The sequence below is a fragment of the Pseudopipra pipra genome, chromosome 27, assembly GCF_036250125.1.
Source record: "Pseudopipra pipra isolate bDixPip1 chromosome 27, bDixPip1.hap1, whole genome shotgun sequence".
NCBI classification, from domain to species: domain Eukaryota; kingdom Metazoa; phylum Chordata; class Aves; order Passeriformes; family Pipridae; genus Pseudopipra; species Pseudopipra pipra.
In genome coordinates this window covers 1878168-1889942 of record NC_087575.1, presented here as the reverse complement: position 1 = coordinate 1889942, position 11775 = coordinate 1878168, and the positions used below count along the sequence as shown (strand labels likewise).

The following is an 11775-nucleotide window of genomic DNA, read 5'->3' as shown; positions in this document are numbered from 1 at the left end:
CCCAGCCCTGCTGACAACCACAGCAACAGCCCTTCTCCTCCAGCCTCTGCTTTAATGACCCACAGCCACTGCCCACCACGCTTTGGGGGTTCTCGGGGAGGTGGGTGGGCTGGTGCCCTGCTGCCCCCCAACCGAGGGGACAGACCTGGGTGCACTCCAGAGGGTGCAGGGCACAGGATGGGGACCCCCACCAGCACTGCCAGCCCCAGGTGGGGTGGGGACGAGGTGGGGACATGAGGAGGGGGCGGGAGCGAGGGGCACTGCCCCCCCTCCAGCTACTCCTGCCCCCCCTTGGGGTGACGAACGGCCGCCCACACCTCGGCCACGAACTCCGGGGGGAAGGCAAACTCGCCCAGCACCGAGTCCAGCCCGCGGGCGAGTTGGGCCGCGCCGGGGCTGCCCTTGGCCGCCTCCACCATCGTCGAGGCTGGGGGAGAGAAGGGACAGGTCAGGGGCTGGAGCTGGGGCAGGGGCCAGGGAGGGGGCAGGGAAAGGACCTAGGAACTAGGAAAGGACCCTTGCAGGAGCTGGGGAAGGGGCAGGAGCTGGGGAAGGGGCAGGGCCTGGGTTGGGGGGCGGGTCAAGGGCAGGTCCGGGTCAGGGTCCAGGCCCCCCCAGCTCACCCAGCTCGCTGTCGCGGATGCCCATGTAACTCTCCAGCAGATCATCCACCCGGCGAGCAGCTTCTTCCTCGGAGGGGCTGGGCTGGGGGACACGGGGAGTGAGTGCTGGGGACCCCCTGCTCCCACCGAGCCGTGCCGGGGGGGCACTGCGGGCGTGGGCAGCAGAGGGGGCACCCAGGGGTGCGGGGATGCTCATCCCCACCTCAGCACAGTGTGAGCAGCTGTGGGTCGGGGGGGGGGCTCAGGGCGGGTCTTACCCCCTCCTCCAGCACGGCCGGGCCCTGTGTCCGCAGCCGCAGCGTTTCCTTCCCCGTGGCCACTCTGCCTTCGCTCGGGGATTTGCTGCTCCGCGTCCGCTGCCCGATCATGTCTGTGCCCCAGCGTGGGGGGAGAGGTGGGGTGAGGGCCAAGGCAGGGCCTGGCACCCCCAGCCCATCTCTGCCCACCGCCCAGCCCTACCCCAGCCCCCCGGGGGGGCACTGCAGGGTGAGCTATGTGTGGGACAGGGGTGGTGTGGGGGGGACACCCAGGGGTACAGGCTGGGGATGCTCGTGGTTACAGGGTGTTCATGGATGCCCAGGACAGGGCACACAGAGGAATGGGAGTGCCCACAGGGAGTATTAGCAGGTGTGGGGGACACGTACATAGGTGCAATGTAGGGGTGCCCCGGGGTACACAAAGAGTAGGGGTGTAGGTTAGGGGTGTACATGGAACAGGGGTGGATCCTGCGAGGCACTTGGTCCCTGGGGAGGGGGCTGCAGGGCCACAGGGGCTGGGGACAATTCCAAGGTTTCCCTAGTCCCCAGCACAAGAGCAGGGGGAGCCCCCAACTGACCAAAGGCCTTTTTGGGTTGGACCAGGCGGAGGGTGAAGGGCTGGGCCCGCGGCAGCTCCCGCAGCATCCGAGCGACTTCGTAGTGCCGGCAGCCCACGATGGTGTGGTCGTTGATGGCCTCGATGCTGTCCCCCACACACACCGTCTGCAGCCGGTTGATGATGCTCCCCTCCTTGATCCTCTGGGGGTGGGGGGACAGGGACACACAGCAACAAGGTGGCACAGTGGGACAGTCAGACACAGCCCCCATCCCTCCCACCACACAAACACCTCTGTGATCCCATGGCCTTTAGTAGCTGGGTCAGGCAGGGAGGGTCCCCCCAAATTTCCCCATGGCAGGGGAGACCCCCAGGACCAGGGTGGACCCAGAGGGGAGTCAGGGAGGAGCCTGGTCGCAGGGAGGGGGTGCAGCAGGGATGTCACCCACAGGGCCGCAGCCCCCAGGGCTGCCCTGGGCCCAGCACAGCCCCCCAGGGGGGTTCACCTTGATGAAGGCGTAGCCAGCCCCGTTGTCTGTGATGGTGAGGCCGAGCGCATCCTCCGTCTTCGTCACCTCCACCTCCTTGGTCTCGCCCCGGACGTGGGCAAAGATGAAATCCTCGAGGCCGATCTGGCCCCCCAGCAGCTTCTGCATGTCCACTTTGTGCGTGTTGAGCGTGCAGAAGAGGATCTGCCCCGGGGAACCCCGTCAGCAGGGGCTGATGATACCCCACCAGGGCAGGGGGTGTTGGTGTTGGGGCCCAGGGCAGGAGTCAGCCATGGCAGGGTCCAGTCAGGTCCGGGCACTGCTAGACCAGCAGGGTCCAGAGACCCCCAGCCTGCCCGAGGACCCCACACTGCCCCATCCCCACGCACCTTCCCACGGTGCCAGGCAGCTGGAATCAGCCAGGGAACAGGCAGCCACGGCTCCCAGCCCACTTGCAGGGGGGAAACTGAGGCAAGACCCCCCCAATCCCTCCCCAGAGGAGCCAATAGAGACCAGAGACTAAAGCATTCTTTTCCAGGACATTCTGGGGACTGCATTTACAAGCAGCTGGGGACTCGTGGGAGCACAGGCCACAGCCAGTGCTTCAGGGCTGGTGTCCCCCCTCGGGCACAAAGCCCCCTCCCCGGGTGCCACAGCCCCTCACCTCAGTGGGCGAGATGTCGAAGACCTCGGCGATTTTGGCGTAGAGCTCCTTGACGTTGGTGAAGCCCTCGATGCGCCCCGTGGGGCTGCCGTGGGCCAGCTGCGTGTGGAACACCAGCCTGGGCCGGGCCCGGGGGGCCCGGGGGGCCGCGGGGGCCTCGGTGGGGGGAGGCTCGGGGGTCCCCGGCTCCTGCCCCACGCCGTTCTCCATGGGGCCCCCCTCGGGGGGCTGCCGGCCGTGCCTGCCCACCCGCTGCATCCCGGCGGCACCGCTGAATTATGGATGGGGCTGGCTCCCCGCCGGCCGTAAGGTGATCCCCGAGCCCGGGAACCTGAGCTGGGGGGGCAGGTCACCCGCGGGGATCGGGTGAGCTCTGCCACGTAAGAAGGGCCCTGGACAGGCTGGAGGTGGGAGAGCAGAGCCACTGCCATCACACCCTCCCTGGCTGGGCACTGACCTACTGCAGCACCTCCGGGAATAGATCTCCAGGATCAGCTCCAGAGTCCCCTCTGAGCACGAACACACAAGAGACCAGAGTGGTTTTCTCCCACGTTTATTTGCTCCCATCTCCAGCCCAAGCCCAGCAGCACCAGGAGATGGCAAACCAGAGATGCAGCTACAGAGCACAGGCCTGGCAGGCAAGGCGGGGGGAAGCACCCCAGCCCCCTGTTAGAGCCAGGGCCAGGCCCATATAGTGCTAAGTAAGAAAATAAGACACTCTCTAATTACACAGTCTGAGATTAGTGACAGGCAGCCCCGGGGACACCGACCCCGGCACAGCACGGCCAGATGTGGCTGCCAGCACAGTGGTCCCAAAAGAGCAGGGGGGCTCAGGCAGGGGAAAAGGGGGCAGGAGCTGAAAGCCAATGCAGCACACCCAGGGTCCCCACTGCGGGAAGGGGTCAGTCCCAGCTCCCCTGGCACAGGGGTCCCCACCATGGGAGAGAGTCAGTCCCAGCTCTGCCATGGGAAGGGGTAAGTCCCAGCTCGCCCCAGCCCAGGGGTCTCCACTGCAGGAAGGGGTCTGTCCCAGCTCCCCTCCAGCAGGAGGCAATTTATTGCCTTCAGGAGCTCCCTGCCTGGTCAGGGGAGGGGCCAGGCAAGGTGACAGGGACAGTGGCTGAAGGCACCCATGGGGATGATTAAATAAAGGCAGAAGCAGGGGGAAGGAGCTGCCCCCAGCCCCACTGCAGGATGGGACCAAGGGGTTCCCGGGCTGGTCTGGGGCTGGGAGGCAGTGCCAAGCTCCAGGGACTCCCGGTCATTCACTGCCTCCCCAGGGACTCCTGGTCATCCCCTGCTGCCCCCCCTGCACCACAGCCCCAGGTCACCCTGGAAGAGTCAGGTTCACTCCAGGCCAGAACCCGCCAGTACCTCCCCATCAGGCTTTGTGGAGCCCCTGGTTGAGCGAGGTGGAGCTGGGGGGTTCATGGGAGAGTGGGGGGTGCTCACACTACCAGTGACCCCTCACCCAGCAGCACACTGGATGGGCTCTCAGCTCTGTCACCACCTCTCCCCCGAAGGTGTCTGGAGCCAGTGCAGCCGCAGGGTCGGGTGCTCCGGGCTGGGGGGTCCCGGCTCACGCTGAAGGTGCGAGGGGGGGGGGAAGCAGCTGGACCCCCGGCAGAGACTGTCCCTTGCGTGAGCTCCAAGGGACAGGGACAGGGTCCAGCCAGCCCCAGGCTCCAGAGGGACTGGTCCTCTCACAAGTGTTCACTGAGGAGGGAGGAAAGCACAGCTGAGTCACAGAATCCCAGAATGGTTTGGGTTGGAAGGGACATTAAAGCCCATCTTATTCCACCCCCTGCCATGGGCAGGGACACCTTCCACTAGCCCAGGTTGATCCAAGCCCCATCCAGCCTGGCCTTGGACACTTCCAGGGATGGGGCAGCCACAGCTGCTCTGGAAAACCTGTGCCAGGGCCTCCCCACCCTCACAACCAAGAATTTCTTCCCAATCTCCCATCTTACCCTGCCCTCTGGCACTGGGAAGCCATTCCCCCCCGTCCTGTCCCTCCATCTCTTGTCCCCAGTCCCTCTCCAGCTCTCCTGGAGCCCCTTTACGCCCTGCAAGGGGCTCTCAAGTCTCCCTGGAGCCTTCTCTTCTCCAGGTGAACCCCCCCAGCTCTCCCAGCCTGGCTCCAGAGCAGAGGGGCTCCAGCCCTTGGAGCATCTCTGTGGCCTCCTCTGGACTCGCTCCAGCAGCTCCATGTCTTTGAATGTGGGGATAACCTCTGAACTCAGGGATGGGGCTTCCCTCTCCCACAGCTCCCCCGAGCAGCTCTGAGCCCATTCCTGTCCACTCCGTCCTTGCTCAGCTCCCATCACCCCCCTGCCCTGTGTTCCCAGCCCTGTGCTCACCTGGCGATCCGGGACAGGATCTCCTTGACGCGCAGCACCAGCGGCTCGTGCTGCAGGGGGTTGCTCTCGATGGCACTGTGCAGTTTGGCCATGTAGAAGTCCAGGGTGCTCAGCGTGGGGGTCTCCCCGGTGCCTGGGAGGTGACAGCCTGGTGAGCAGGTCCCCACCCAGCCCTGACCATGCACTGGTGACTGGAGAAGGGACCTCAGCAGCCAGTGCCATCTCCTGCTGTGGGACAGAGCCTGCACTGGCACAAATCCTGGAGCACGTGGATTTGGGCCAATTTGGGGCACAGCTGTGAGTGTGGCTCCCAGCCTGCCCTGCCCCAGGACAGGGGAGCCAGCTGGCTGTCACATCCCTGGGCTCCCCAGGGAGTCCCCTGAGCGCTGCAGGATCCCAGCCCAGCATCAGATGGGCACTTGCCACCACCCCACTGCCCCACAGTGCCCCTTCGCCTGGGATGGGGAACCCGCAGTGCCACTCGGCCTGAGCAGGGGTCCCCACAGCTGAGGAGGCCCTATGGTGCCCCTCTGCCCAGGCAGGGGTTCCAGCAGCCAGGGTGGGTCCCACGTTGCCCCACTGCACCGGCACTGAGCCCTGGCACCGGGGAGCCCCGTGGCTGCCCCCAACTCACCGGGGATGGGCAGGGAGGAGAAGCTGGCGGTCAGGGCCTGCCGCACCGACTGGAGCTGCTGCTGCAGGGCCAGAGTCTGCCGCTCCTCCTGCGCCAGCTCCTGCTCCAGCTTCTCCTTGGCGCAGTTCATGCTCTCCGTGTGCTTCTGCAGGATGGCATTCTGCTCCTCGAACTCCGTGTTCATCTTCCGCAGGCGCCGCAGCTCAGCCTCCCGGGCTGCCGGGACAGCGCCGTGTCAGTGGGATGGACCCCAACCCCACCTCAGCCCAATCCCTTCCCCAAGCCACAGCTCTCCCAAGGGGCTCAGTGCCACCAATGCCCAGGCTCCAGGCTGGTCCCTCCCTTCCACAGCCTGGATCTGGCAGCTCCTCACCTTTGTTTTGGTCCAAGAACTCCTCAGTGAAGATGGGCACATCGAAAGTGGAGAAGGTGTCACTGCACTCGCCAGCCTGAAGGATGGGAGGGAGGGCTCAGGCAGGGCTGAGGCCCCCAGAGGGGACCCTAACCCCTTGGGGCTGGGCAGATGGGGGACACCAGGATGGGAGTGAGGGATGGCCCTGCCCAGGCAGGTGGGGAGGGAGGATGGCTACACTGCCTCCTGCCACTCCAGGAACCTGGGATTCACATCCCTGAGCCTCCCTCTGCCCACCCACCCATGCAGCCAGCCCAGCTCCCTGGACTGAGCCCAGCAGTGCCTTAGTTCCCCCACACAGGCAAACAAACTGGGGCCTTACCTTGTGCCCGTTGAGCAGGGTGTTCACAGCTGCAGAACCTGCATCCTCTGCAAGATAGGAAGGAAGGGAGTCACCCCGGCAGCCAGACCCCATCCCCTAAGGCTCTGGCAGTGCCTGGCCAGATCCCAGCAGCCCCTGCTCTCACAACCCACCTTTTTTGATCTTCTTCTCCTGGATCTTCTCCGTGCACATCTTGTAGGCCTCTGACTGCTGGTATTCCCGCAGCTCCTTCATGTACTGCTGCTTCTCCCGCTCCGCCTCGTCCAGGTACCGCTGCGGTCACAGAGGGGCCTCAGCCCGGCCCAGCCCCAGGCTCCCAACCCTCCCAGCCCTGCACTGGGACCAGCTCCAGCCCTGCAGGGAGCCAAGGGGTTTGGGCTGCAGCCTGGGGGTCTCTCCCAGGGGGCCGTACCTGCTTCTCCGAGAGCTGCAGTTTGCTCCACTCCGCTCCCAGCATCTTGGTGATCTCCGGGAAGGGCAGGTCGGGGTGCTGGGTGCGGATCTGCTCACGCCGCTCGTTCAGGAAGCGCACGTAGCCCGTCACGGGGGCTTTGGGGCCGTTGGGGAGGATCTTCTTCCTCTTCTTGCCCTTAGGCCAGCCCCTCTTCTTCACTGGCTGGCACCCGGGGGGAAGGGACAGAGGGGTCAGAGCACACAGGGCCACCAGGACACGGGAGCAGGGCCCAGACCCGCCCGGACCCCCTGGCCCTCCAGGGAAGGTCTGGGAGATTCCTCGGCCCATTGCCCAGTGGAGGGACAGGGACAGCCCCACACCTTGAACCCTGTGGGCAGGGACATGGGCACCAGGGCTCACCTCCTCCTCGCCGTGTGGCTTCTCACCACCCATCCGTGCCGACTCTCCCTTCTCCTGCTTGATGGCCACCAGAAAGTTGCCATGCTGAGCCTTGCCCGTGGCATGTCTGCAGCCAGAGAGCACTGTCAGGGAGGGCTGGGACACCGCCGGGGCCAACGGCGACACATCCCCTGGCAGCACAGCCTCGTGCCCACCAGATCCTCCCAAATTCCCTCACAGCCCCAAACCTGGCACTGGGCCTGGAGCCCCTGTTCCCGTGAGGGGAGGCTACGGTGGAATGATGGGGCTGGAGCAGAGCCCAGCACTGGTTGAGAAAGGCAGCCCTGGGCACACTAAAGCTGCCCTGAGGTCCAGTGGCAGCCCTGGGACCTGTCAGGGACATTTGGAAGAGGGCTAGTGCTACTCTTGGGGGCAGGTAACAGCAATGCCATCATGTCAGTGGCAGCCCCTGCCTGTCACCTGGGCCCAGGACACACCTCGGTGGGGAGTCCCAAGGGGCAGAAACCTGCTGATCCTCCTCTGCAAGGGAGAAGGAGCTGCAGGGTTTCGGATCCTGGCTCCAGGAGCACCACCTGGAAGCATCACCCACACCCAAGGAGCCCTGGAGGCAGAGGGTGAGGGCAGGGCGTCGGCCAGACCCGCTCTGGCCACAACCGCCCTGGCAGGTTCCTGCTGCCTGGGACACACCCCAACACCCCAAGCAGCTCCAGCCCTGCTCTCCAGATCACTGCTGTGGCTTTAGGGATCTGCACCTGACTTGGGCAGAGCCTCCCTGTCCCGCCACAGCGTCACCCTGGGGCCCCCCAGCCCCTCCTCCAGCCGGCTCCATCCCACAGCCCCTGTCCACTCACACCCCAAGGCAGCTCCTGCTCTGCTGGAAATGTCCCCACCATGTTGGAGGAGCCACAAAGGGCTCCAAAGTGTCATCAGTCAGTGCCTGCTTGGGTTCCATCCAGGTCCCCAGACCTGGGAACCAGCCCAGGGCCAAGCACAAGCCCCAGCAAGGAGAGAAGACACAGCGTACCAAACACAAGTGTACCAGAAGACACAGCAATCCTGACCCACTCAGGATCCACCCTGGAATTCCCCTTGTGTTTGCCATATCATGTACCTGGAGTAAACCCAAACTTCCCAGAGATCCCAACCCACTGCTACCCACTTATCACCTGTCCAAGCCACCCGTGCAGTAATTTAGGGGGGCCCCTTCCATGAGTCCCCAGGACACTGCCCATCTCTGCACCAGTCCTCATGGATACAGTGGGTGCCCAGCACAAGTTCCTCCCACTGGGATCAGAGCTCAGCCAGTGCCTTGCAGCCCACAAAACCCCACAGGAAGGTGTGAGACCACCTCTTCTCCCACCTTCTGGGGGAAAAGAACCCCCCAAGGCTGTGCAGGGACCTGCCAGCCTTGGGCTTTATGAGGTCCACCAGCAATATTCCCAGTGATGCCCACAGCATCATCCAGCCCAGCCAGGAACACACCAACACCCTCCAGGATCCTTGCCCCCCCTTCCTGTGATCTGGATTCCTCTCATGCCTAAGGATGTTTTAAAAAGTAAAGTTATTTCAGGCAAGATTCTTCCTCTGGAATCCACCTCCAAGGCGCTTCCCCATCTGTGCCAAGAGGGCCAAGGCCAGCTCAGGACAGCACAAATCCCAGGGGAATTCAGCCCACACTGGTCCTGATCTCCCAAGATGCTTAGAGTCACAGAATCCCAGAATATCCTGAGCTGGAAGGGACCCACAAGGTCCATCCAGTCCAACCCCTGACCTGCACAGACACCCCAACAATCCCACCCTGTCCCTCAGAGCGTTGTCCAAACCCTCCTGGAGCTCTGGCAGCCTTGGGGCCGTGCCCACTGCCCTGGGGAGCCTGGGCAGTGCCCCAGCACCCTGTGGGGGAAGAACCTTTCCCTGAGATCCATCCCAACCCCCCTGGCACAGCTCCAGCCCTTCCCTGGGTCCTGTCCCTGGTCCCAGAGCAGAGCTCAGTCCCTGCCCCTCCGCCTGCCCTCGGCAGGAGCTGCAGCCCCCGAGGAGTCTCCCCTCAGTCTCCTCTGCTCCAGCTGAACCAGCCGAGTGCCCTCAGCTGCTCCTCAGACCCTTCCCCAGCTCCGTGTCCCTCCGTTGGACACTCTCCAACAGCTTCAGATCCCTCTGACACTGTGGCCTCCAAACAGCCCCCAGGACTCGAGGTGAGGCCGCCCCAGGTCAGAGCAGAGCGGGACAATCCCTTCCCCAGCACATGCAGACCACAGCCAAGGTTTGAAAAGGTCTTCTGCCACTCTTTCCCCAGGGACACTGACACAGGACAGGGGGATGGGGTGACAGGAGGAGGGGGCAGCAGGGTGGCACTTACAGCACGGCGGTGGGCGGCTGCTTGGCGCTGTGGGCCATGGGTGGGGGTCTCACTGCACCCCTCGGTCAGCACCCTGCGGGACAGAGCCCAGCTGGCACCGTGCCACGGGGGCAGGGGGCTGTGGGTGCTCCAGGGGGAAAAGATCAGCGATCCCTCACTAGTCTCCCCCCTGCTGAAGCCCCCTTCCCCTCCGCAGGGAAAACACAGGACTCCCCCCCCCAAATGGCATCTCCTCCCCAGCCAGCCCCTAACTGGCCCCCCCAGGGGAGCTCCCTGCCCCCCGGAGCTCCAGCCCCCTCCCACTGACCCCCCCGGGATCCCACCGCAGGTCCCCAAAGGGCTCATCCCCGTAACCCCCCTCTCCCCGCGATCCTCAGAGCCCCCCGCAGGACCCCCTCTCCCTCCGGGGTCCCACCTCAGCCCCCTCACCCCCTCCCGCGATCCTCCCTCTGGGCCCTCTCAGCCCCCTGGGAACCCCAAACAGTTTCATCCCCACAACACCCCGCCCTCCCCAGTGCCCCGTCACCGGACGCCTCCCGCCTTCTCGGGGTCCCACCTCAGCTCCCCCCCGAGCTCTCCTCAGTAAGACCCCCACGCCCGCCGCGACCCCGGGTGCCTTCCCCACCGGCCCCCCCGCAGCCCCCTGGGGGTCTCCCCCACAAAGATCCCCCCCAGCCCCTCACAGACCCCCCTCCCCCCCCCATCGCCCCCTCCCGGACCCGCCGCCGCCACCGCTCGCCCTGGTCACGCCCCTCTATTATTATGCAAATGAGGCTTCGGCCGCCGCCGCTTCCGATTGGCCGCGCGCCGCCGGCCCGCCCAGCGCTGCCTCGCGTGGATTGGCCGGAGGTCGGTGACGTCATGCAGAAGGGGCGGAAAGGGGGGCGGGGCCGGCCCGCGCGGCGCGTGCGCGCGGCGGGACCCTCCCCCCCCGACCAATCAGCAACGGGCGCGGGGACGAGGAAGTGCTGTGGGGAGGGCGGAGCCTTAAAGGGGTAACGGCACCGACTAGCCCTGGGCGACGCCTTAAAGGGGCAACGGCGCCGCGAAGTCCCACCTCCAGCGGCCCCCGGCCTTATTCCAGTGATCCCCAGTGACCTCCCAGTGCTCCCAGTAACCCCAGTGCCCACCTCAGGGCTTTTCTAGAGACCCCAGTTACCCTTTCCCAGCAGCCCCAGTATCCCAGGGGTGATCTCAGTGGCCTCAGCACTCACCTCTGGGGTCCCAATGGTGCCTCACCGCTCCCAGTGACCCCAGTGCCAAGCAGGGGGTGTCCATGACACCAGTAGCCACCCCAGAGTCTCAGTGAACCCAGTACTCCCCCCACACTGCTCCCAGTTACCCCAGTACAGCCCTGGTACTGTTCCCAGTCACTCCATTACCTACACAAGAGGAGATCCCAGTCACCCCAGGACCTCCAGGCTGCTCCCAGTCACCCCAGTATTCACTCAGCTGGGTATCCCCATGATGCCTGTAAGTCAGCCCAAAGTCCCAGTGATCCCAGTACTCCTCTCAAAGAGGTTCCCAGTGACCCCAGTACTGCTCATACTGGTCCCAGTCACCCCAGTACCTACTCAAAAGGGGGTCTCATTTGCCCCAGTGTCCCCACACTGCTTCCAGAGACACCAGTATTCACCCAAGGGGCGGGGTCCCACGACTCCAGTAGCCACCCCAGAGTCCCAGTGACCCCAGTACTCCCTCCACACTGCTCCCAGTCCCCCCAGTACTGCCCATAACACCCTATTGCCCAGAAGGTCCCAGTTACCTCAGTACCCCCACATCACTCCCAGTGACCCCAGTACTCACCCAAGCAGGGGGGCCCCATGGCTTCAGTAGTCACCCCAGCATCCCAGTGACCCCAGTACCCCACCACTGGTTCCAGTGCCCACCAGCAACAGCCCCTGTACTGTCACCCCTGTAGTCTGACACACTCCATTTGGGTGCATACTGGGATACTGGGGTTACTGGGAGCAGCGTTGTGGTGCACTGGGGTCACTAGAACTCTGAGGTGACTACTGGCATCATTGGGACCCCTGCTTGGGTAGGTACTGGGGTCACTGGGAGCAGTGTGGAGGTACTGGAGTAACTGGGAGCTCCTCTTGTGTGGGTAATGGGGTGACTGGGACCATTATGGGCTGTACCGGGATTACTGGTAGCACTGTGGGGGGAGTACTGGAGTCACTGAGATTCTGGTGTCCTGGGTGGGTGGGTACTGGGGTGACTGGGACTGTTATGGGCAGTGCTGGGCGACTGGGAGCAGTGTGGGGATACTGGGGTGACTGGGAC

The 11775-nt window shown here is 64.7% G+C and overlaps 2 protein-coding genes across 2 annotated transcripts; both read right to left on the bottom strand.

Annotated features, from left to right (window-relative positions):
* Nucleotides 1-41: 41 nt before the first annotated feature.
* Nucleotides 42-2846, bottom strand: GIPC3 (GIPC PDZ domain containing family member 3). Its single transcript, XM_064637690.1, has 6 exons — nt 2589-2846; nt 1943-2128; nt 1459-1639; nt 881-993; nt 624-705; nt 42-427 (listed from the first exon to the last, which is right to left on the bottom strand). Exons 1-6 carry the CDS (start codon nt 2844-2846, stop codon nt 276-278), a joined length of 972 nt encoding a protein of 323 aa, XP_064493760.1. The 3' UTR covers nt 42-275.
* A 279-nt stretch (nt 2847-3125) lies between these two features.
* Nucleotides 3126-10262, bottom strand: HMG20B (high mobility group 20B). Its single transcript, XM_064637688.1, has 10 exons — nt 10209-10262; nt 9490-9562; nt 7131-7236; nt 6729-6932; nt 6469-6589; nt 6317-6363; nt 5956-6031; nt 5583-5798; nt 4949-5081; nt 3126-4304 (listed from the first exon to the last, which is right to left on the bottom strand). Exons 2-10 carry the CDS (start codon nt 9525-9527, stop codon nt 4292-4294), a joined length of 954 nt encoding a protein of 317 aa, XP_064493758.1. The 5' UTR covers nt 9528-9562; nt 10209-10262; the 3' UTR covers nt 3126-4291.
* Between the last annotated feature and the right edge of the window lie 1513 nt (nt 10263-11775).